This window comes from Cydia splendana, chromosome 7 (genome assembly GCF_910591565.1).
Source record: "Cydia splendana chromosome 7, ilCydSple1.2, whole genome shotgun sequence".
NCBI classification, from domain to species: Eukaryota; Metazoa; Arthropoda; class Insecta; order Lepidoptera; family Tortricidae; genus Cydia; species Cydia splendana.
The window spans coordinates 11,279,586-11,306,294 of record NC_085966.1 but is presented as its reverse complement, the minus strand read 5'-3'; the positions used below and the strand labels follow the sequence as shown (position 1 = coordinate 11,306,294).

At 36.3% G+C, this 26,709-nt stretch overlaps 1 protein-coding gene across 1 annotated transcript in view; it reads left to right on the top strand.

Annotated features, from left to right (window-relative positions):
- LOC134792153 (uncharacterized) overlaps window positions 1-26,709 on the top strand; it is a 115,987-nt gene that overhangs the window by 55,226 nt on the left and 34,052 nt on the right. Inside the window, exon 4 of the mRNA XM_063763374.1 lies at window positions 26,599-26,680. Within this exon, the coding sequence (XP_063619444.1) occupies window positions 26,599-26,680 (82 nt within the window). The remainder of the gene's footprint in view (window positions 1-26,598; window positions 26,681-26,709) is intronic.

The window sequence follows — 26,709 nt, the reverse complement described above, 5'->3', positions numbered from 1 at the left end:
TCTTCTGTGACTCCGAGCACAAAGCTTGGTACGATTTTGGAACAATTTACATTCATTTCATGTTCGCCCGGTCCATCGAAGTAGTTCTAGAAATTTCTCATAATATTTTCTAGACTAGAAAGTTCCAATATTCGAAGCCATACTCATGTCGCGTGGAAGGTCAACTGAACTGAGGTGATTCACTCGGATCGAGTGAAATGGTTCCAAGCTCTTCGATTTCAACCTTGTGCATCCACAATATCCGCATTGCCGCTTTATGACTGATATGTAACTTTCTATTTTATATACTCCTAAATAATCCCTTTGAAATGCTAAGCAGCACAGGGCTTATTAATAATAAATACTTGTAAGTGTTTTATATTGTACTTTTATAGGTACTCACATTGTAAAACCCTAACCTAAGACCTAAGTTAAATAAAGAAAATACTTAAATAATCCTATAAATTTATTAATTAACATTGTTAAATTACAATGCTTTCGATAAATAACTTTGAGCTCTGTTGAAAATACCTTCTAGCCAAGCACAGATTAACATAGCAAACCTCTTTTGGTTTAAATAACGATGACTATTAAGAGGTTCTAATAACATTACGCCTTCTAATTAAAATTGGAGACCCTAATTCTCTTTGACAACGATACGGCCATGAAGTCTAGACGGTCTAGACAAAGTGATGACTATAATTGAGTAATCCAAGCTAATTACACATGTAGACAACGAGCTTGCATGCACGTTTTTATTCCGAATTTGTGTCCCGCGGATGTTGCTTGTTATTTCGGGATAAACATAAATTTAAAAATACATATTAAATTGTGAAAAAAAATTGTGCTACAGGTAGCGTAAATCCGGCCTTAAAATGATCCATGATTATAAATCAGGTAAATAATTTCTCTGTTACCTACGTTGATGCAACCGCAGGACTGATACTCGAGCAATAACGATGCAATGCGTCAGTCGCGCCTATAATGAATTTACAGGTCACCGCCCCGTGTCACGTCGAGCCAAGCCGTTAAGGAATTATTCCCTGGAACGTACTTGATTTTCATCACCCTCGTAATGAGTGGAGGAAATTCTCCACAGGCACACCGAGCGCTTAACTTAAGTTCTTGTTTGTGTAATCTTAAACTGGTTTCGTATACTTCGACGGAACATTTCATTCCTAAGATACTCTTTCGTATACGATCGTAATGTTGATGTCGCAGTCTTTTTTCGATTTAGTTATCTGTTGAATCAGATTTTATAGCTTTGACGGTGCCGTAAACAAAACATATCTTTTATCTAAGAGGCCCAAAGTACTAAAACGTGGGAAATCATAATTTTCATGCGCCAACGCACATAGAAGGTATTTACTTTCATTTATGTAAATAATGGTATTTAAATAACTTTTTACATTGTCGTGACTCTCATTAAATTGGTTACTGGAATCTATAATTGAACAGGTATTCAATAATATTCCTATTAAATTACAGATTTTTAAACCGTGAAGCTCAGTTATTAAATCGCGCATTTACGAATTTCCTTTTACCCTGTATTCGATTTTATCGGCCAAAAATCATTTTATGAAGCCTGCGTCACGTTTAAATATCATTAACCTCGATAACGTTTTCGTACCGCAAGGCATTTAATTCGACAATGTACTACAGAAACACGTAACAAAGTGAGTTATTCAGATTCAGATCATTTATTGATAAAAGGCAATTATTTTATGATATAGAGTAATCAATAGGTATCTATAATTCTCCTTCTTTCCTTTGCCTTTCTCCCATTATTTGGGGTCGGCTCTCCTGGTTTTCATGTGCCAGGACCGTCTGTCCTGAGTTGTCTTTGGGGTATGTTGGGCTCGTTCCAAGACGCGGGTCACTGTAGATTACCCTGTGGTCTTCCTTGTCTGTCCTTCGCGTGCCTGTTCGGTAATGCCAAGGCTTGCCGAACTACGTCTACGTCTTCGGGGCGTCTCATCACGAGGCCATACCAGCGAAGCCTAACTACTTACCTCTGATGTATTCATTTTTCACTTTATCGAGTCTTGTTACTCTTGCCACCCACCAGCATCATCTTCTGAGTAATCAATAGGTATTTTTAATCTAATTCTGCTAATGTGTCTTTCGCTACGTTATAACATCGTGTATTTCTATCGACCATCGTGTATCGTCCTCTGTAAGGCATTTTGTGGGAATCCAAAGCATAGAGTCGCTGCGGCTTCGTTAAATTTATAAACAAACTTGTAGGTGTTAATGCAATCACGACTTTCGTCTCGCATCTGTGTTTACGCGAAATAATCACGGCTAAGAATGTGGTTGCAGACAGATTGAGTCAATTCAAAGTTGGGATTGAGACGAGTCTGTGTGTTCAGATCCCAAACTAAGGGATTAATCTCCGGGAGCCACGACTACATTCCAAGACTTGATTATCGAATTATCTCTGCATGAGCCCGGGGCGTTGAGGATAATTTTAGAAGGTAATTTAGGGCGGTTAAAATGATTATTTAAAATAATTTTACAAGCCCGTTTATTAACTGAGTTAGGGTATCCTTATGTTGTTCTTACTTTCTTACCCTATGTTTAAGTATACATACATATTTGTAGTTACTTGTACCACATATTAAAGAAGACGAATTTTACTGTTAGATACCTAGCAAAAATTTCGTGACCCTTCTAAAACACAATTTATGATTTTTCAATTAATTTTGAATAAGTATACCAAACTTAGATACACAGAGAAGTATATAAGGTGCTAACAAATTAGTCTTGGATATTTTTACAGCTGATAGTACTCGGTTCTCGGAGTACATTTAAGTATGAAACATCATTGGTTTTGTTATGTTTTTTTGGAGAAAACTAGGAAACAAATTTGCTACGTTAAAACACCCTGTTAATAAGATAATTAAATGAGACCTCTTTAGACATTCGAGAACCTTTTTAAACTTGACGTGACGTGACATAATAGACAGTGTTAAACATCTTGACAGGTACATAATAGGGGTGATTATTTTAAAAATCAATTATAATATATTTTTTGTTCGGTAAATGAAAACAAAAAAATTATATACAAAGGTTCCTTAATTACAGTTAAAAGTTAATTGTTTTAATGTAAGGGGTCATCCATTAATTACGTCACACGTTTAGGGGGAGGGAGGGGGTCAAGAACATGTGACATATTGTGACATGGGGGAGGGGGGAGACACAAACTTTGTGACGTCACTTTAACTTCATCAGTAACGGAATTTTTTTTTTAATTATTTTATTCGCTGTACATTTAAATAACAAGTTTTTAAAACGATAATCGTTTTTATTCTTTTAATTTTCTTTCCTAAGCAGTTTTGGGTTATAAAATTACTAATATTTATATCGTCAAAAATATTTTGATAAAATATTAATAATACTTAGGTACTTACTTAATTCGATTTGGCGATTTCGTAGAAAAAATGTGACGTCACACTAGGGGGGAGGGGTTTGCCAAATGTGACCAAATGTTACAAGGGGGGGGAGGGGTCAAAAAACCTAGAAATTCGTGTGACGTAATTAATGGATGACCCCTAATGTATTATCTCTTAAAATATCCGTGACTAATTTGTTAGCGCCTTATATATATTACCAAATGAGAAAGTTTGTTGCTTAATCCGGTTATAACAGAATTAGGGTAAATTGGAAAATACCCAAGGGGATACTCGTGTAAGCTTTAAAAGGCTACAAATTAGAGAACGGGCAGTATAATTAAACTTACATGCTTTAGTGAGTACAATTTTTAGCACCGTAAACCTACCAACTAGTGTTACTTTTACTTCTAAATTGTTCGAATTTAAACTGTTGTGAGACGTACTAACATTGAATAATTTTACGGTTTAGACTCACTTGTTTTTAGTCACTCGCGTGACATGTCGCGCGAGTGACTAAAAACAAGTGAGTCTAAACCGTAAAATTATTCTAAATTGTTATTTATTTATTAAAAAATAAACTATTTTTTTTATTTACCTACTTAAGACTAGACATCCATCCATAGACTTGAATCTATCAAAGATGTTAGAGAGTTATTTGGGGTTTCTTCTCGGTCACTCAGATAAAATGTTGAACATAAATACAAATGCAAAGACGATGTAAGAGTCAAGTACCATTAAAACTTTGTAGGATATCATATTGAATTTAATAAATTTATATGAACATTTTGTAAGCAAGGAAAATTGTTATGACAACCTACTACATAACAAGAGAAAAGTTTTGAGTTTGTAATTTAAATAATGAAGTTGGAATGAAACAGGTAACAATAAATTATGTTTAAATGTGTAACTTGCAACGCGCCAAGCAGAAATTAGCCACAATTTATGATTCTGTACGGTATAGTACGTTACTGTGGTTTTAATGCTCTTTCGCTTTATAATTTTAAACAAATCCTACTTTAATTTACACAAATCAGATGTGCTTAAGGGGTTTATGTTTAGGATATTATATTTCTACTTTTTACCATGTAAACAATTTTACGAGCAGTTTCGGAAAAAAGTATTAAATATTTAGTTTTGCTCTTGAAATATATCTCTCATTTTAAATTAAAGGGCGAAAAAACTATATACGCTATAAGCTAGTTTTGGTTGTAGTTGCGCGGGCGATTTCAGATAAACCGTGACCCATATTGTATAGAAAAGCTTATCAATGAGAATGGGAGCATTGGGAGCTCAAGTTGAAACAGTTGTTAGGAAACTAATCTATTCTGAAAAAAACCAATGACCTATCTAGGTCAACTTTTGTTTTTAAAACCGACTGTTCCCAAAAAGTTTACTAACATTACTTAAAAAAATCATACTTACTCTACTTAGATACTTGTCAAATGAAAGCGTAATAGCTTAATTGCCATTTAGATAATTTGCACATTGTTTCTACGTACTTGCCTGTACAAATTCAAACTCTCATATCAGTTCAAGTTTGACAAGAACCATTCTATGCTAACGTTGAGCTTTAAAAAAGTTGACGGCGACCGCAATTGTAACATTGCATCGTACCTACCATACAAATTATGAACCTTGTAAGATATTATATGCGTGTCATATCATATTCGGTAGTGGTGACGGTATTCTATGCGCAAATACGCGACGACAAAATATTTAAACGACGTACCATACGGTATACGGTGTATTCCATCCTGTCATTCTCCATTTCTAACGGGATCGTTTATTGATTTTATTTTAGGCGTGCTGAAATTCAGCTCATCCTCGTAATATCATGATTTTGCCCTATTAGATACAACTTGACACACAAAAGTGGTTAAATAAATACGATCGCCGTATCACGACCCCAAGAAATAATTCAGTCAACGTTGCCGCTACAGGATTTCTATCGCATTTAAGCGTAGCATTTGTAGATAGAAATATTAGAAATATGTATACCTAGCTTTCAGTTTTAATGTGCATTTGCCAAGCCTTTGTGAATTATCAATTACTAGCACATCAACACGGAGCCGCAGATCCATTAGGACTAATTAGCAAGTCTTTTGTTCTCACTTGCATTATCTACACACCTGTTAAAGATGAAGGCCGATATCCCACTCAAATAAATCTACTTTCATCATCAACCAGCGTGGGCAGTTGATTCATTATCATTAGAGGAAACTTCACATTAAGTCAAGACTAGGTACCTACCTTGAAATTTGTTACCTTTGGACTAAACGTTTTAAATCATAACAGATTGGCCCCTAATGTTTTTTTGTCTCTTTTATACGCATATCACTGACATGTTTTCCATCCAAACGGTATAAATCCTGCTTCTTTTTTATCCACTCAAAGCAACTAAACCCATGGGAATACATAAATCAATCAAGCACTTTCATTTGATTGGAACGCGGCATGGCTTTGTTCTAACATTTGCGGTTCCCCCTAAGTTCCTGTCGCCGAAATATCCAATTTGGCCAGGATCTTAAGACCATACGATAAGGTTTAGTTCGGGCGAGATGAAACCTGTGACATTTTGGCTCATCGTGCGGTGGGCAGTTATGCGGCAGCTGAATTTATTACATCGTACGTCGGGTGATTAAGACGGCAAGCTGTTAGCCAGGTAATCCTGCCTGATACCATTTGATTCTGCCCGCAGCTTGAGCAAGTTAGTGGTCTAATATTGTATCATCAGACTACATAACGTAACGAGGACCCGCAAGCATAATTGATAATTGTCGTGAGGCGATATAATCTATTTCGATTGAACACATCTTACCGGATTAATAAATGTCAATCAAGTTAATCGAGAATATAACGCATCATGATATATGTGACGTCTAGGTTCGGTTGTATTAGGTGATAAATAAAACTCAGTTGGTTAGTCAGGTGTGCTCCGCGACCCGCCTGTACGCCATGACAGTTGACAACCGAATGTCGACTTGCAGGTAGTTCGCATTGCACTTTTATTGTGTAAACGTCACATCTCTTCCTTTTTATAATGATTTGTTTATTTTACTTTATGCGTTAGCCATGCAACAATAGTTCAGTCATCTCACATCTGTTTATCTTATAACTGCTAGGTTAATTTAGATTCTAATTCTAACATACTACTACCGGTTCGGAAACCAGCGTTAACCTCAGACCCGAGAAGAACCGGCGGAAGAAACTCGGCGAGGTGTGGATATATTCATTTCTCAACAGTTCAACGATAAACATTTTTTAACAATATAACCTTGGAATATTTACACTATTCCTAGTATCTCTCTCAGTTGCTTAGCGGTCAGCTGGAAGAGATCCCTTAAAGGGATGAGTTCGTCTTTGTACACATTTATTCTATTCTCTTATTGTTATGTACTTGTTTAGCGCAATAAAGTGTTTTAATACAATTATGGTTTTACTTTTACAATATCAGTCTCTCTCCTTCTCCTTTTTTCAGTTTTGAATTTTGAGTCTGCTTTCTTTTATTCAAATTGAAGGAGAGGTTTAAATATCTTACGAGTTTAACCTTAATTGATACATATTTTCTTTGGATGCTTACACTTTTCTAGGTATTTTCTTTAGCGTTCAAGCTATATACATGTTTCACACAATTAATACCTACTTCGTGAATTTCCAATAAAATTGTAACATACAGGTCGCTTTCCAATAACATCTCGTACATGTACATTATTTATTGGCAAAACTGATTTCCTCATTTTTACTTTTTTTTGCTTGTTTGATAGGTAATACAGTATAATATATAGATAGAATGCAATTTATAATATACGTAAATGGTCCAATGTTAAGTAAGGTAAAAAGTCATACAAGATACCACAACCTGTTTAGTTTTACTTGTGTACTGGTATGTTATTTACGCAAACCATGATCTATACAAATAGATTTCTATTACTCGGGTAAAATGATGTAGGTACCTACATATTTGACCGATATTATTATAAATTGCATTGGATATATTATTTTATTACAGTTTTTTAATTATACAGTACTTGCTGAATACAGTATTGACCTCAATTACATTCAAGTATGGTATATCGACTGTACTGTTAATCTAGCAACTCAATGTTACTTATACAATGAATTATATTATTTATGTTATGAAAACAACTTTAATCCCTGTTTACTAATTGGAAGTTGATTTTAGGCTTGACTATAGTCTCCAGTAGCCCTTGACTACCATATACGCAGCCTTAATTTGACCATGATTACAGTCACATTAATATTATTATTTTTATAGAAATTTTGCTTCCATTAGGTTCAATTACTTACATATATATTATAGAGCAAAACTAGCACCTGTGTATGTTCATTTTCCTATCTTGATGGTGGCATATATTGTTTAACTCTAATTATGTATATTTTACAAGGAACCAATGGAATTTCATTACCATGAACACGGTTTCACCGAGTACATTGTTCGAAGATTTACTTTATTATTTTTCCGTTGCTTTAATAAAACCCTAGGCCATTTTGGGTTTTAGTTCATACTTGGTACTTAGTACCTATACGATAATTAAACAACGACTTAAGTAAATAACTCTTTGATAATATAAATATGTACTCTTGAAAATATAGCATTCGCAGAAGACAGTGAACAACTAGAACTATTGCTTAACAATATGAACTCAATTTTACAGGAATCAGATTTAAAAATTAATATCAGCAAAACAAAAATCTTAACAGCATCAAAATTATATACGAGACACAGACCAATTAAACTAAATGATACTATTTTGGAACAAGTCGATAGCTTTAAATATCTCGGGAGTATCATTAATAATAAATCAAGATGTAGTCAAGATATCATTACTCGAATCGCAATAGCCAAACAAGCCTTCAACAATAAAAAACATATTTTCAAATCAAAAATGTCTACTAACACTAAAAAAACATTTTATTAAATCTTACATCTGGAGCATCGCCTTATACGCCTGCGAAACGTGGACACTGACACAAAGAGAGAGAGAAAGATTAGAAAGCTTCGAAATGTGGTGTTGGCGGAGAATGGAAGGGATTAGTTGGACGGAAAAAATATATTAAATGATAGGGTTCTAGATAGGATTAACGAGAAAAGAAATATAATAGCGACAATAGAAAATAGAAGAGGAGTACTAATTGGACATCTGCTACGACACGACATGTTCCTAAAGAACATCATAGAAGGAAAAATAGAGGGAAAGAGAGGAAGAGGAAGACCGAGAATAAATTATTTCAACCAAATAAAAGAAAAGGTTCAGGTCGTGTCATACCAGAAGGTTAAGGAGTTGGCAGAGGACCGGACGAGTTGGAGATTGCTCCACCGACAAGAGCACAGCTCTTAAATATAAAGAAGAAGAAGAAGAAAATATAGAGAGGCTCGATCTGCAACCTCAATTTACAAGGTTTGTTTGATTTTGTTAGTCTCAACCTCAACTAGGCAAACTGTAATTTGGTGCAATCAAGATCACGTCTGGTCCTTACGTTTTTATACGTACACAGTATAAATTTCCCACTAACGTGCCTTTTTATTACACTTATTTAAAACTCATCTCTATCTGGGTAATTGTCCGATATTGACGCCATCGCATGGCCGTCCAGTTTGCGGATTTGGTTACTATGTTCGTATGTGTATGTTTTCACTATTAGGAACAAGTAATATATAAAGTAGCGCAGTGGGAGTGCAAGGTTTCAGGCATCGTCACTGATTGGTACTTTGTATTTTTTTTTCAACATTTGCTTTAGATACCTACACAATGTGTGGCATTGTGACAGAATCAGAGTCTATTTATTTACCTTTAATTGACCTTTGACCTTGTTGTCACTTTATAGAATTATTATTGTGTTTTTTGGCACTAAAATTAGTTGATTGGTTTTAGGTAATTTATTTATTCTTAGAATTATTGTGTTCTTTTGACACTAAAAATTAGTTGATTGGCTTTAGGTAATTTATTAATTTTTGGTCTTTTATTTAGTCGGCCCGTCAACTTTTATCGGTACTCATTTAGTCCTAGTGCAGCTTTGCATTTTGAATTGGCCTTTTTAGGCACATTTATCGCATGCCGGCACATTTTATCTTTTAGGGGGAAGGCGGCGCCATTATCGCAATCCTGTCTACCTGTTTGTTATGTTTGCCCAATAACTCTTTCAGTTTACTCCTAACATTATATCAGATTTGTTCCCATAATCACTTGTTTATTGTAACTGAAACACCTAGGTTCAACATTTTCCTTTAGATCGGCGGAGGCTCAATTTTCCGCATTGAAATCACATTTAGAATCATTAGGAATAGATTAGATTAGAAATTTCCAAAGTCCAATTCTTGTTGCATCAGTCGAATCATGAATCGTTCATACCAACTCTGTTTTTGTGAAAAGTATTCGTATAATTTGTCGACAGCAACTTTAAAAATGTCCATTACGCTAGCTTCTGAAACGTGCGTACTTGGAAGAGTGCTCGCAGATAGCAGGCACATCATTGTAATACTATCCGTAAGTAAGCACGGAACATGTGCGTTAGGTAAGTACCTTCTAACTACCGAGTTTCTGTACTTAAGGAGTTATCGAAGTAACCTAACGTGTAACAACAGAACAGGTAGACACATATACATAGGATTGGACCCCAAGACATACATTAAAGTTCAACGAGTCTTTGTGACAATAACCTGAGTTTCACTCTTTAACGTTAATTATAGTCACATATTACTAACAATTTAAATTTTATGGAATTTTTCCTGAGCTATATTTATTTTTTATTTTGAAGAACTTATCATTTGCACTACATGGGCCGATATCCCATCCTCGTCGCCATTGTGACGTCTAGGTTCGGATGTATTAGGTGATAAATAAAACTCAGTTGGTTAGTCAGGTGTGCTCCGCGACCCGCCTGTACGCCATGACAGTTGACAACCGAATGTCGACTTGCAGGTAGTTCGCATTGCACTTTTATTGTGTAAACGTCACATCATACACAAAGGATAACATAACCACTGATCAAATAAGACATTGTAGCTATTACCAAATCAGCAATATAAGCTAGGGATTAGGATGAATTAGAATTCCAATTATTCTAAAGCGTTGTCTAATTATAAATTCAATTTTGCTAAGTACCGTCATATCTGAGAATAGATTTGCATCTGTAGGTACCCGTCTATTTGTACACGTTGATACAGCCCCCATCAATTTTGAGTCATGAATTAATTTAACTACAATGAAGATTGCATACGTGAGTTTGCTGTCATTAACGAAGGTCTGGTACTTAATGTAGTTGAATACAAAATACAAACTATGTACCTACATGTTAAAGTTAAATACCCAATTAAGATTAAATAACAAAATAAATCTGCATTGTATTTACTTATTTTAGGTGTGCATTCACAAGCAATTTCCTACGTATTTTTGCGAAGAAACATGTAATTAAAGTATCTACAAAGCTTGACTTGAGGGCTTTAGAGTTCCACCCTCTAAAAAGTCCACGGCGACTTGATGCAAGTGCGATTTAAACAAATGACTCATTTACTCACTGAAACCAAACTCAAGGATTCTACAGGGTGATTCAGGAGACGTGAGCAGGACTAACACTGCGCATTTCGTAAATTAGAAGCAACTGTTTCGTATCAGTATTAGTGAGGTTAACGTTAATTTTCTAGTCATGTTGAAAAAAAAAGGTTATTAATTTATTTACGACATGCATGGTCACCCTAAAATTAGAATACTAAACTACCGATATTTTGTGTCAAATTGAATGTCATCACTGTCATCACGGTCTGGTTACTTTTGAAAACTCGTATCTCACTCAAGTTTGACAGTTTATTTTCTTCGTAATCAGAATGCTGTCATTACGGTTAAAGAGGTTTTATGTTTATTAATTAGGTCTCGTAGGGTGACCATGATTGTAGAGAATTAAATTTGCCCTCACCAAAAAGTTAAAAAATAGGAAAAAGTGTGGTTGTTTCACTTAAATACGCTGGTGATTGATCAATTATCAGTTACTGAGTGTGCAAGATTAGTCCTGCTCACGTCTCATGAATCACCCTGTATATTTAATCAACTCTGCGCAAACAACATCAATTAAAAGAAAGATTATCTTTGGTTTTAAAAGATCTACTTAACTCTCGATACCAAAACTTTACTTACTTTCATTAGTATAATTGGAAAACAAGCAAAGTTTGTCTTCAAACAATAACAAGTTAACCTGTATGAACACAAACAAACGAGAATTACCGTGAAGATTCCGTGCAGCAAGGCGAACGAAGCTCAACTTTTAACTGGACAGCGAGTCACAGGGATGGCGGGGACAGATTGACTACATTGATTTATTAAAACCAAAAAATCAACCTCACAGCCGCAGTATTTAGGCAACTGCAGTACTCCTCGTGTCAGTACTTTCGTGATAGTAACGGCGCTTAGACCTCTGAACAAAATGAACTCAACTTGCCTCAATTAACGGCGCTGAATGCTGAATATTGGAGTGGCGACTTTTATACTCTTTCCATTTTATTACTTTTCACAGATACACCTGCGTCCATCATAGGTAGTCAAAGGTTCCTCTCTATGGAAACTCACACACAAAGCGACCCTTTTCATTGCTCGTAAGTGAATCTACAGAAGCAAAAGCTACATGAACGTACATAACAACTACCAAATCTAACAAATCCTTTGTAATGTAACTAGACATTCAGTTAAATTTATTCATGAGTAATACGACGTTCAAGCGTAGATGATCAAGCTGTAAACGACGTTGTGCCTTTTCTATTGTTCAATAAGAGGCAGGAATTCCTTCGCTTTCACCGACCGAGCCGAGTTATGAAGCCTCAAGATAAACGCTGCCGACAAGGCACTCCTTGCGCTCGTTAAGACTTCAACATATCTATACCTACAGCCAACAATAGTGCTGACGCTTCCTCTACATCGGTTAGGTGCGCTGTCAGTTTCGTAGATCACATTTATCTTATGCCTGTCTAATACCAGACCACAGCATGTTCAGATAATGTATGATTTAAGTCTTCTTCGAACGCTCCCCGACCTCCCCGTCTTTTTAAGGCTTAAGACGAAACAGGAGCTGAGTTTTAAATATTTTAGGTAAATATACCCGTCTCGCTAACGGAAGCGGCACCTAAAAGTAGTGCGATAAGGACAAGGCGAAAAATCCTGCGTAAAAATCTCAAAAATCGAGGTTTCGTACTCCTCTGTTTCCTCCTCCAAAACTTAACCAATCATAACCAAATTTGGAAATCTAAATGATTATGAAATTATCTGTGTCGGACCGTTTTGCTTTTTTGGCTAATTGATATCAGTTTTGAATGCCACGCCTCTCATTGCGGCATAGTCAATTAGGCCATTTTGGCCATTTTTGAAGGGCTCTAGCGCCTTAAAAAACAAAAATATCAAAAAAAGCAAAACGGTTCGACACAGATATTGACAATATTAATCTGTGTTGAAAAAACCATTGCTCTAGCTTCAAAAACCACGGAGGAAAACGAGGAGTACGTTTGTATGGAGAAATGACCACTCCCGTTGGCTCTTAAAGTCTACTCGTATACCGTTACGTCTTTGCTTTGATCATGATCATACTATTTATCCAAGGCTAGGAGAAAATTTCTAATCAAAACTCAATCTTAGTCATACTATAAACTTGCAGGCGAAGTTTATAAGTTAGCACTAAGATACGACAGCGTAGGATACAGTTACGGCCACGATTTTAATGTGTTGCAAGTTTAATTCAAAGCAAGGGTCCGCACACCCGCATATCGAGCCATCGTAATTACAGCCTTAGTTTCCTCAATACTACTAGTTTCACCAAGTCTTACCGTTAGCCTACAACGGGCAGGCCTGAGCTACCCAGTTACCTACGCAACTTAATCACTTCGCACTTATATCAGATTAACCACCGTTATCAAATAAACTCACTACCTACATTTTATGGTTATGCCCAACGAGTAAAATTGTTAACTCTAATTTTATGACGAATGAAAAGTGTATTTCGCTCGCTGTTATCAAATTTAGAGCTTTAAATTGTATTTTGGCGCTGCCTAACTTTATTCGAGTGTTAAAATAAATTAGATATAGGTAGTTTGTATTATAAAATCGCAAAGCACATCAGACATCACCGTAAAGGTCACATTACCTCATACAATCACGCTAAAGTGACTCATAAGAATTATTTACATAGCTCCTTCTGCTTGCATAAAATATGATCAATTTTATATCCTTTATTAAAATTATTTTAATCATATTGCAATATTGGGTCCACATAGAAATTTTAAAGATTTTCCACTACTTTAGAATCGGGTACGATAAACGCCGTAAATGATCTAAGTTTTTCTTTGACGAACTGCAAACAGCCTGGCTAGACTGGCTTCACCATGTCGAACCTTCGGAAGTTATTTGCTCTTTTATTTTTATTCGACGAACGAAGAACGGGAGTGCAAGCGAGTAAATATGACGTTCAAGTAGGTACCTATGTATATTTATCTTGTACTAGTTCATTATATCTCCTTGTCGCGACTTTTAGTAATTTTAATGATTGGTAGCCTAAAAGCAATCGCGTCCATGCACGCATTTACGCCGAAATATATGCAACTGAAATCGAACGTGCCCCCTGCAAATGTCTGGTTTAAATGTGTCAATCCATCGCGCGAATCAGAATCAAGCCCAATGTCACGAGATGTGAACAGCTTAATGATGGGGCATTAAGCCTTTTGTCATGTCGGTAGAGCTGTGGTCCTGTTAAGTTGGCTCTAAACTTGGCACGCATCAGCTGAGAGATTTGGAGCATTACAATCTGGGTCAGTTGTTTAGTAAGGCGCTTGATGCTGTGCAGAGACAATAGTAACTTGTACTATTACTACGCGCGGGAGGTAATGATATGTAAACGTAATTGTTTATATAATTGTTAGTTCAAAGTAAGTGGGCATCAATTATATCAGAGACGACACTAAATTCGTTGTTTATGCTGGAATAAATATTTATTCCAACACAATGCACAGCCCACGCAAGATTTTGAGGTTCGTAAATAGATGAGCACTAATTCAACAACAATTGACGAACAACTAAATAATAATACATACTTAACTTCTATGAAAAGTACCGTTAGTTACTAAATAATTTTAGTATCGATTGTTTTTATTGAACAAGACAATGTGGTCTTTGTATAGGCGGAGTCAATTGAGCGTCAAAGAGCCTTGAAGGCAAATGTACCTAATGAGTGAAAGGTGACTCCATCATATGCACTGCTAGCTTGAGTCACTGATGCCTTTAATGCGATATTATATGATCAATCTACTGTTAGACAGCAAATCGACACGAACTTAATGAAGCCACACGAATGTGGCGTTCTCACGCAAAATAAACCTTGTTTGTCTACTTTTCTTATAATTTTAGCTTGTAAATAACTAAATCAGTATTAATCAGAAAACATAGGTTTTTCTTGAGAAATACATGTTTGCACCAATTGCTATATGTGCCAAAAATCCTATAGGTAACTGTGGGAGATAACAATAACAACTAATGTCCAAATGGGAATTGCGTTACGATGCATGTTTTCGCTGGAAGAAAGCCAAACGAAACTTTCATACAAAACATTTGTAATTCTAAACAAAAAATACTTCTAACTCATAAATGTCAAACCACCAACAACATTCATTTTGAGTAGTAGGAATGGGGTTGGCCGGTGGAAGTTTTTAGCAGATGGCGCCATCATAGCTTGCCCTGTCAATCCCTAGAATTGTGTCAAATTTTTGTTTTTTTAATACCCTGGGTGCCAGCCCTTTAAGCCAAATCTCATAGAAAAAGGGGCAAGCTATGATGGCGCCATCTATGCAAACCTTTGACAGTTGCCAACCCCAATTGGGGTTGGCCGGTGGAAGTTTTTAGCAGATGGCGCCATCATAGCTTGCCCTGTCAATCCCTAGAATTGTGTCAAATTTTTGTTTTTTTAATACCCTGGATGCCAGCCCTTTAAGCCAAATCTCATAGAAAAAGGGGCAAGCTATGATGGCGCCATCTAGGCAAACCTTTGACAGTTGCCAACCCCATTGTCCGTTGCTATCGTGACATATCCTTTGACAATCCGACACAAGTGTGGACTAGCCGAAATTGAATCCAATTTAATGCAGTGGGCACGGAACATTGATTCCACTAAATACGTCGATTCTAACCTAACTAGACGACTGATTCAGACGGAACTACTGTAAAACTTAACCGGTTTACTCATTTTCTTTTCAGATCGTAATAAATACACTAGGCTAACTTAAAATGATGACCTGTGGAAATTGCCAAAACCAAGGATTCAATGGCAGTACAGTCAGCTCCAAAAGTATCTGCCATCCTGGATAACTTTTGCAAATACGGATAAATTTTACAGTTCACGTTCAAAAGTATCTTCTACAGTCGAATTGTTACACATAGAGAGATATAATATATATAATAAGCTATTTGAGAATGGGACATACTTTTGACTCGGAGTCTGACCCGCTTATTTTGATGATTACTGCAATGTAGTTCGATACATAAGATGTGTAGTTAGTAGGTTAACAATCCTTGAATTCTTAGAATTAGGAGCCACGTATAAAGGGTATGCAGCGTTGATGTAGCGTGACCGAAGGTCGCAACCTCCTTGCTGTTACCTACTATGACATGTCTCTTTACCGACCACCGGCTACTTTAGTAAACCTAGTTTTAGTATTCGTTTCATGTTTATTTGACGTCTATTACATCTACAATATAGATAAACCAACCAGGTCTCGTTATAAAACTAGTAATAAAATATCGTGTACCTACTTATAAAACCGAGTAGGTAAGTGGGTTAAAGTTTTTATTTCTATTTATGACGCGCGAAAAAGAGTTCACTCGTATTTTATGTTATAAACACGTAATGTTTTTAGAAAATAGATGATAATTCAAAGACACGAAGCGCAATATAATATATACGATAAAATGTAACAACATTTTATCGTAAAACTGGCTTAACTTTTATAGTCACAATACACCACATTCTACTTTCTTATTCAACATTTAACAACTAAACAATGAAGAGAAAAACAAACAACAAACAATCGATTAATTGAAAAAAATCTGCATGCGGCGGAAAGTTAGGTAATCTTAGAGCGATCGCGAGTTGAATTAAACTTTCCCGTTTCTGTTCTAAACGGTAAAGTTCACGTAACACATCTTCAAAAACGCATAACTACTGTAAATGGCATGCAAATTCCCGTTCATTAATTTTTTAAATCTATCTTATATGTATGTGACTTTATCAGAATTGGCCACAACAAGCGGTAACTCAATCTCCGGTAAACTAACGTATCCGTGGATCCTTTGCAAGGCTGTAGGTTGCACGAGGGCACTCCACACAATTGAACGGCAGAGACCGTGTCGGTTGGACATCGAAACTCGACCTATGCGCCGATACGTCGACAGTTATACGAGAGCTCTTCCGTGACGCGACATGGGAATAGAATGCAGTTACGATCAAAGGAAATATTACCTGTAATATAATACAAGTGCTTCTTGGATATATTATTTTGAATTGATGATGATTGATTGATTGATGGTTTTTACAGATCCTAGTATTCTATATTTAAACATCAGGCGTCATCTACGAGCTACGAGTACAATTAATATACAGAGTGACCTTAGCCATTGGACAAACCCTGAAATCCCACGTAGGGTTACTTCTCAGAAATGATCTAATGGTAATATTTTTTTTAATAGAACAATAGATATAAAAATAAATTATCAAACAAAAGTTATGTCCAATAATCGACAACAAAAAGAAACATATTGTATTAATCATTGGCAGTAGTGCTTTTGACAATTTGTTTGAAAATGAGATGAAAATAAGAGTTATAATTTTCCATGCTCATTGCAACACAAATTAAACAAGTTAACAAATTAAGTATAACAGTAAAAAGTCAGGTTAATTTGTATTAATTAACTGGCTATTATGGCATTGGCATTCATTTGGAGGAAAATGAGTAATTAATTTGAGTAGTCGTGAACGAGCATTTCGATTCGATTAAATCGAAAATTAAGCTGAGTAGATAGCACATTTCGCGGTCAACCGCACAAGTGTTAAAGGGACGCTTAACAGATACGGTTCGAGTTAACAACGGAATGTCTTAAATTAGATACAGTCACGCTTAGAAAATATGCACACATTTTCTTTTATATCATTGGAACTTAAAACAAAGGACTATGCGTCAAGATGGTCCCAAAACCAACAGAGTAGAGAGTATATAAATCATTTATTTACATACAATATATGTATATACAGAGAGAGATAGATCATTAGATAGGTATTTCTCTGTACTTCATTTCGTTCTATGGGCACCAAGCGGAATTCCATTGCAGAACTGAGATATTGGTATTTTAGTCAAAATGTCGTCACCCTTATTACAATTCAATTCAATTCTTTATTGATAAAAATATAATTTTACATGTCAGGTACATAAATGCTTAATGCTAAGTCTTATAATTAATTAATTATTAGATTTATTTACATACTTGGACAGGCAAGGCTGAGCCCGCGAACTAGTAGTTGTTTATTAGATAAATTAATGTGAAAGTACCTATATTATAGTATTATCTACTTGGTACAGTGTTAGGTCTCGAAAAAGGCATCGATTGAGTAGTATGCGTCAGACGCCAGTTTAGATTTAAGTTTTTTATTGAAACATAGGTCGCTGGTGGTTTGTTTCAACTCCAGCTGGATTTTATTATATACTTTAGGTCCCACCGTATGTATACACTTTCTAGACTTGGCAAGTCGCGTCTTAGGTGGATTAAGTTCAATAGGCCTCCTGAAACTCGCACCTCGGGCGTTGCCACGAGTCGGAAACAGTGTTATGTTGCGTCTTACGTATTTTGCCACTTCGAAAATGTATAGACACGGCAGGGTAAGAATTCCTGTTTGTTTGAATAGTTCCTGGGCTGGGTGGTCCCATGGGACGCCAGATATGCACCGAATTGCTCGTTTTTGGAGTTTGAATGGCCTTAGTCGGTCTGCAGCATCGCCCCATAGGTCGACTCCGTATCCTAGTATTGAATGAAAGTAGCCGTAATAAGCTTTCTTAATATTATTAATGTTTAGACTGGGGCGGAGTCTGCCCAGGGCGAAGCAAGCGGATGACAGGCGGTCACATAGCTGATCAATATGCGGACTCCACGTTAGTCCGGAGTCGATTATCAGGCCTAGGTATCGCACTTGGTCAACCTGAGGGACGTATTGGCCGTTGCAACTTATATTTAAATCGTGCACTCTTACTTATTACCCAGGCAATAGAGAATAGAATCAGGCGTTACTTTGCGGAAATCCATACTAATTAAAACCAAAATATTATTTTGCTAATCCGCGAAAAGATAACGTGCTAGTCAATCAGTGCTAACCCGTTATACTTACTTGCGTATTTTTACATGCAATTAATATTCCCACCCTCCCACCGCAAAAATAAATACGCAAATAAATATAACAAACCACCACCAAAAGAATAAACCTCGACACGTGTTTCGCCTCTCTACGAGGCATCCTCAGGAGTTGTTGACGGTCTGACGCCCGGCAACGGAATGACCTGTCTAGAATGGTCGGCCATATTTATACCTTGACCACTCCCCCTACCGTGCAAGTGTGAGTGAGATGGAAAAATTCGTAATAACGGCGATGACGCAACATTCAATTGTTCGTTAAGAATCATGCCCCTATTGTTGTACCTAATTATTTCCAGTTGTTCCAGAACACCCAAACGCAATCCCTTTTCGCAAACATGTAAAATATCAAAAGAATGATTCTCAGATAAAGTGTGACCTGTATCTAATAAGTGCTTTGCAAAATTGGACTTCTCTGGATGGTTATGTCTATATGACGCAACATGCTCTTTATACCTAGTAGTGAAACTACGGCCCGTTTGCCCCACATACACTTTATTGCAATCGTCACAGGTAAGCTTATAAACTCCAGACTTTTTCCCATTCTCGATCTTATCTTTGCCATTGCAAAGCTTTGAGTGCAAAGTATTATTTGTCTTAAAGGCCACAGGAATGTCGTTAGACTTCAAAAACGAAGTCTGTTCTGTTTTGGACTGGAAATAATTAGGTACAACAATAGGGGCATGATTCTTAACGAACAATTGAATGTTGCGTCATCGCCGTTATTACGAATTTTTCCATCTCACTCACACTTGCACGGTAGGGGGAGTGGTCAAGGTATAAATATGGCCGACCATTCTAGACAGGTCATTCCGTTGCCGGGCGTCAGACCGTCAACAACTCCTGAGGATGCCTCGTAGAGAGGCGAAACACGTGTCGAGGTTTATTCTTTTGGTGGTGGTTTGTTATATTTATTTGCGTATTTATTTTTGCGGTGGGAGGGTGGGAATATTAATTGCATGTAAAAATACGCAAGTAAGTATAACGGGTTAGCACTGATTGACTAGCACGTTATCTTTTCGCGGATTAGCAAAATAATATTTTGGTTTTAACCAGGCAATAGAGTCGACCGCCGGGCGAGTGCGACGAATGATTTGCCGCACTCGCCGCGCGGTGCGCTAACATCTACCCTGCAGCAATTAATTTACTTACTTGGACTCTATTGCCTAGGCAATAAAGCTGACGACATTTTGGCTAAAATACCAATATCTCAGTTCTGCAATGGAATTCCGCTTGGTGCCCATAGAACAAAATGAAGTACATAGAAATACCTATCTAATGACCTTACTCTCATTTCTGTTGGCGTTGGGTCCAGGCTCCATACAAAGTTGCCCATGGTCCTTTGTAAAACAAATCCAAACCGGTTTATTGTACGTACAAGGGGTTTCTAGATTTAACTGGATTTTGGGTTTAAACTAGCAAAGTCTACTATAGCTTAGGTAATTAATTATTTTTGACTTTGGCCGATATTTTTTTTTTTTTATACGTATATGTGTAACACTCACGAAAAGTCAAAAGATATCTATAATACAAGAAATGACACAAACTTTTATACATTTTCTATAAGTAATTTGTCTTGTAAAAATAATTAAAGTAGGTACATACTTGTATGACGATGAGCTCTCGACTTGAACAGATCCCTCCTCATGATATTAAATAGTAAATTAACTTAGCGATCTGCTCGTTTGTCTACAAAATAAATCGTACCTATTTTATATGAAAATTGCAGACATCATGCAAAGTATTTTTAACATATGCGTTACCTATATTTATTACACGTTATTTAATGGTTACTGGGTCACAATAAATAGTGAATGCAATACCTATGCTTTTAACGCCCAAATAGTATAGTATAGTATCGTTTATTGCAAACCATGGTATAATACAATAGATGTCACAATGGAAATGGGTCGCATGGCACCCTGGTAGGGTATGGCAGTTATCCTTATAACTAAATACATTAACTAAATATAATATTTAGTACAGAAAAATAGTCAGTATAGTAGGTAGGCCGAGAGCGTTTTGTATTCTGTAGTCAATATTTACTGACTGTTATACTCAATGTCAAACATAACACACAATTGATAGCCAAAAGGCATTGTAAACTTTAATTGAAATATTGAACGCGTCAACATGTTACATATAAATTGGAGTACAAAGACGATTTTAAAAAAATATCTGTTTTAAAATGATGTGTGTACATATGCATAATTTAAATTATCTGTTGAAAAACTAACACAAAAATAACTGCGTGATATAAACATTGTAAAATATGCAGGCATAAAAAAAAACAATTTTCAAAATACAACTTTGCACCTCTCTTACTCCTATATATGAAACAAAAGTCAAATTAAATATGAAATCAGTATTTATTTTTTTAATATTATAATATGCGTCAGCGGGATGTATAATAGAAAGTCGTTTTACGACTTTGCAACGACCTAAATGGATGATTTATGTATTATGTAACCACATTACATTTAATTTGACGATCCGGTATGTTGACTTTTTTTATGGTTCCGTGGCCAAAACGGAGTCCATATAGTTTCGTCAGGTCCGTCTATCCATCCGTCTGTTTGTAGGTACGTATGTCACAGCCATTTTACTCGAAATCTGTAAGCTATATTTGAATGTTTGGAATAGGTTTTTTGTGAGCCGTACTTAATTAGTTTAGAAGTTTAAATTAAAAACATATGTATTTTTAAGGGGGACTCCATTAATAAAAGTAAAAAGAAATTGGTAATAATCAACGTATGTCGCATCATTCGATAGGTCTTTAAAAAATCCTTTAGGTTATTAAAAATATTTTTGGACTAAGTCAATACTTTCAAAAATAATCACTTCAACGTCAAAAAGATGTGTGTGTGTGTCCCTGAGAATACATAAATTGTGCGGATGTCCTTCCGTTTTTAATTAACTGCAGTCGTTTATTTGTATTATATTAATAAAGAATGTAGTAACGTTTCATAATCATCAGAATATTTAAATCTAAATAACGGAAATCGAGTGCATTTCGCGGCAATAACATAACATAAGTGGGTCGGGCATTGCATCGGGTTGCACCGGCGGCGGCGGCACTGGTGCGTGCATCCATCGTCTTCGATCGGTCGCTAAACCCATCACGCTCTATTTACGATATTTGCTTTTATAACGCGAACGCGCGGACGTGTGAATGATAATGTCGAGTTTCTGTTGGGATCGCTTCTGTGCTGTTTTGTCTTGGCGTCTGTTTGAACACTTTGAACAAACTTTACTATACCAGAGGGTCTAGCCAAGACGCCAATCGTTTGCGCTGTAGGCGCCGTAGTAACGCTAATGTCTCCCTGTCGCAATTAGGTATATGGAAGAGCGAAAGAGAGACAGTACCGCTTCGTTCGCTACTCTAGGCCCTCAGGAGTGTGTTTGATGCAATTAACGCAGTATTTTATTCCGATTGAGGTAGCTATAGGACACGGGCTATATGGTACGGACACCATCCTGTCATTATCAGTATTATCACAAAATAACTAAGTGTAATACTGCCCTGCTAAGCCGAGTGGCGCTATCTCAAACGAAAATACATTGCTAATTTATACTTTAGTTTCTATAACTTAGAATTCCTTTTTCAAAATCATTTGTTATTGAGATAGCGCTGTTCGGCTTAGAAGGGCAGAATATACATGCAACATATTTCCTCAAACACTGAATATTTAGATTTTTATACTAGTACCTACGGCGGTTGCTCTATGCTCTTAACCCTTATCCGGATACCGAATCTCTCATTTCAATATCAATCTTTCTCATTGAATATAGGGCAAACGTTTTAAGTTCCGCAAGTGGTCACTAAATCGCCTCTGCCATGATAAGGGTTAAACTCTAACAAAATCGTTAATCCCATATAGGGTCGCCTGCCGACTGTAACGAAACCCGATTTAAATGCCTTAATATGAAGTCCTAATGTTGTTAATTATTAGGCTATAAAGTTAGCCTTTATAGCCTAGTTATTAACTAACTAATATTAATGTTAGTTAGTTAGCACCGAAAAACATTTATGTATTTATTTTCTTATCAATTATTAAATTCAATTATTAAATATATTTTTAGTAATCCACATACCCAGTCGATTGGGTAATAAGCAATTACGTGTGTAAAATCTGATAGCAAAATAACATCCATATTTAACCTATAAATGTTTCACGCAGATTTAGAAACTCATAAAATATAGATTAAAAGTAAAATGATTGTAACATCAAATATTTAGAGTAACTATTCGTATAATGCCTAGATTTAGCGAAACGTTTTTACCTACCTACTTGTCTGACTGATCAACAATGTAAGCCGGTATAATCCAGAGTTGGGCAAAAATTAACTTGAATAAGAATAAGAATAAAAACAGAAATGTTATTCTTATTCAAATCGATTTGAATTAAAATAATTCTTGCACTAGTTATTTTAGAATAAAATTAAGGCGAATAAATCATGTGACTTTTATTTTAAATGCGGAATAAAAAACAGAATAATTATTCTAGAAGTGGGACCATTCTAAATAAGGTTTTATTCAATTAAAATGTTATTTAGAATTAAGTTAATTTTTGTAGTACAATCGATTATATTTTGTAAGTTGATTTTCACCCTTCTATTTAAAAGTCGGATTGAATTGATATTTGTTACTTTAGTTTAGGTACAGTACACATTGAAGAGTTCCGCTATACACTATCTAGTTCTATCATCCGATCAGGGTGCTTAGCCAATATGCCAAACGTTAACGCTCCGTAGAGTTGCGTATAGTCTCTTTCTATCACTCTTACAAATTAGTGCGATAGAGAGACAGACAGCGTTTCGTTGTCGTAGCACAAACGATTGCCATGTTGGCTACGCACCCAAGGTGCCTAGCCAAGATGACAATTTTTGTTTTTAATTGAATAACCAAATCTTTGGGTACAATTTAGCAGTTCTGGGGGCCTAGCCTACATGCCAATCGCTTGCGCTCCAACAACGAAGCGCTTTCTACCTCTATTACTCTTACATATTGGTGCGATAGAGAGACAGATACCATGTCGTTGTAGTAGCGCAAACGATTGGCATGTTGGCTACGCACCCAAGGTGCCTAGCCAAGTTGACAATTTTTGTTTTTAATTTAATAACCAAATCTTTGGGTACAATTTAGCAATTCTGGGGGCCTAGCCAATATGCCAATCGCTTGCGCTCCAACAACGAAGCGCTTTCTGCCTCTATCACTCTTACATATTAGTGCGATAGAGAGACAGATACCGTTTCGTTGTAGTAGCGCAAACGATTGGCATGTTGGCTACGCACCCAAGGTACCTAGCCAAGATGAAAATTTTTGTTTTTAATTTAATAACAAAATCTTTGGGTACAATTTAGCAGTTCTGGGGGCCTAGCCAACATGCCAATCGTTTGCGCTACGAGTCGTAGCGCAAACGATTGGCATGTTGACTAGGCCCCCAAGAACGGTTAAATTTACCTGATGATTTGATTATTAAATTAAAAACAAAAATTGCCATCTTGGCTAGGCATCTTGGTTGCATAGCCAACATGCCAATCGTTTGCGCTACGACAACGAAACGCTATCTCTGCCTCTGTATCGCACTAATATGTAAGAGTGATAGAGACAGAAAGCGCTTCGTTGTTGGAGCGCAAGCGATTGGCATGTTGGCTAGGCCCCCAGAACAGCTAAATTTACCTAATGATTTGGTTATTAAAATAAAAACACAAATTGCCACCTTGGCTAGGCACCTTGGGAGCGTAGCCAACATGCCAAACGTTTGCGCTACGACAACGAAACGCTATCTCTGTCTCTCTATCGGACTAATATGTAAGAGTGATAGAGACAGAAAGTGCTTCGTTGTTGGAGCGCAAGCGATTCGCATGTTGGCTAGGCCCCCAGAACTGCTAAATTGTACCCAAAGATTTGGTTATTCAATTAAAAACAAGAATTGTCATCTTGGCTAGGCACCTTGGGTGCGTAGCCAACATGCCAATCGTTTGCGCTACGACAACGAAACGCTATCTCTGTCTCTGTATCGCACTAATACATATGTAAGAGTGATAGAGATAGAAAGCGCTTCGTTGTTGGAGCGCAAGCGATTGGCATCTTGGCTAGGCCCCCAGAGCAGTTAAATTTACATAATGATTTGGTTAATAAAATAAGAACAAAAATTGGCATCTTGGCTAGGCACCTTGGGAGCGTAGCCAACATGCCAACGTTTACGCTACGACAACGAAACGCTATCTCTGTCTCTCTATCGCACTATATGTAAGAGTGATAGAGACAGAAAGCGCTTCGTTATTGGAGCGCAAGCGATTGGCATGTTGGCTAGGCCCCCAGAACTGCTAAATTGACCTAATGATTTGGTTTTTAAATTAAGAACAAAAATTGTCATCTTGGCTAGGCATCTTGGGTTCGTAGCCAACATGCCAATCGTTTGCGCTACGACAACAAAACGCTATCTCGGTCTCTCTCGCATTAATATGTAAGAGTGATAGAGACAGAAAGCGCTTCGTTGTTGCAGCGCAAGCGATTGGCATGTTGGCTAGGCCCCCAGAACAGCTAAATTTACCTAATGATTTGGTTAGTAAATTAAAAATAATACGGTTACTGAAACTATGCGACAGTCGATTTGTAAGATTTTATTCCATAAAATGGGTATAAATTAGACAAGAGACTAACTACTATTACATCTACCTAACTATACGTAATTAGTACCGATACGGTACCCAGACCACATTTTTATTCGTGGAATATTATTTCGAATAAAAATCATGATTATATTTATTTGATTAAGAATATGTTATTCTCATTCAATTTTTTCTCATACGAATTATTCCGGGCCAAAATTATTTGAATATTTTTGACGGGAATAAAATCGAGATGATTTTATTCCTACAAATTCTTATTCAAATAATGATTTTATTCTTGAATGCCCAACACTGGTATAATCTGTAGTTCACATTCGATTTACCCATCGGCCTGATAAATTGGGATGTGGTTACGCAGGCCCAAAGCGTAAATTTTTCGTGAAATTGATTTTCGGATAGTAAAACTAGTAAACAACGATTTAACGTGCGAAAACAACGAAGATTACATTAGTGGATATATTGGCAAATAAATTTCAAGCTCCATGCATAGTGCTTCATTTTAGATTTAGTGCAAACTTCGAAAATTCAATACGGCTTTACGGCTATACCCATTTTCAAATTTCAAGTTTTCATAGACATAGAGGCGTATTGCAAAATGCGGATGAGACCAAATACAACGTAAACACAATTTTGTATGGAAACTGCAAATCGACTCTTCTTCATTCCGCTTATTTACGACAGTGAAAGATAATAGATAACGCGGCATGCTAACCCGCCAGTTTTTTTCAAACATTTTTAAGCTTGCCTCTCACGAGTTCGCTGACAAGCTTGTTGTTTGTTTTTATAATGGGAAAACGAACGCGGATAGAAAAGTGACTATCACAACAATTTGTTGGTAGTTCCCACACTTTTTTATTTAGTGACGTTTCTCTTGAAATACATATTTTACATATTCCAAGGTCCGCCCATTTCGACAGCAACTGGGACAAAATTATAGACTGCCTATCTAGACTTAGGAAAATTGAATTTTTATCCATGGCAGTATGAGACCGATAGACAAGTATTTTACATATTACATGTGTTCACAAGTAGTAGATACTATACGTGCGATGTCTTCAATCGGGAACATTAACACGAAATAGCTTTTAAAATGTAACAGCCTTTGTACGTCACAAAGCAAACTAAAATATTTTTGTATTTATTTTCAGGATGGGAGCTAAAAGGATTACACTGTTACAAATTTTTCAACATCAGGCATTCCTGGGAGAAAGCGGCAGACTTATGTCGAAGGTTAGTAAAATTATATTTTGTACACACAT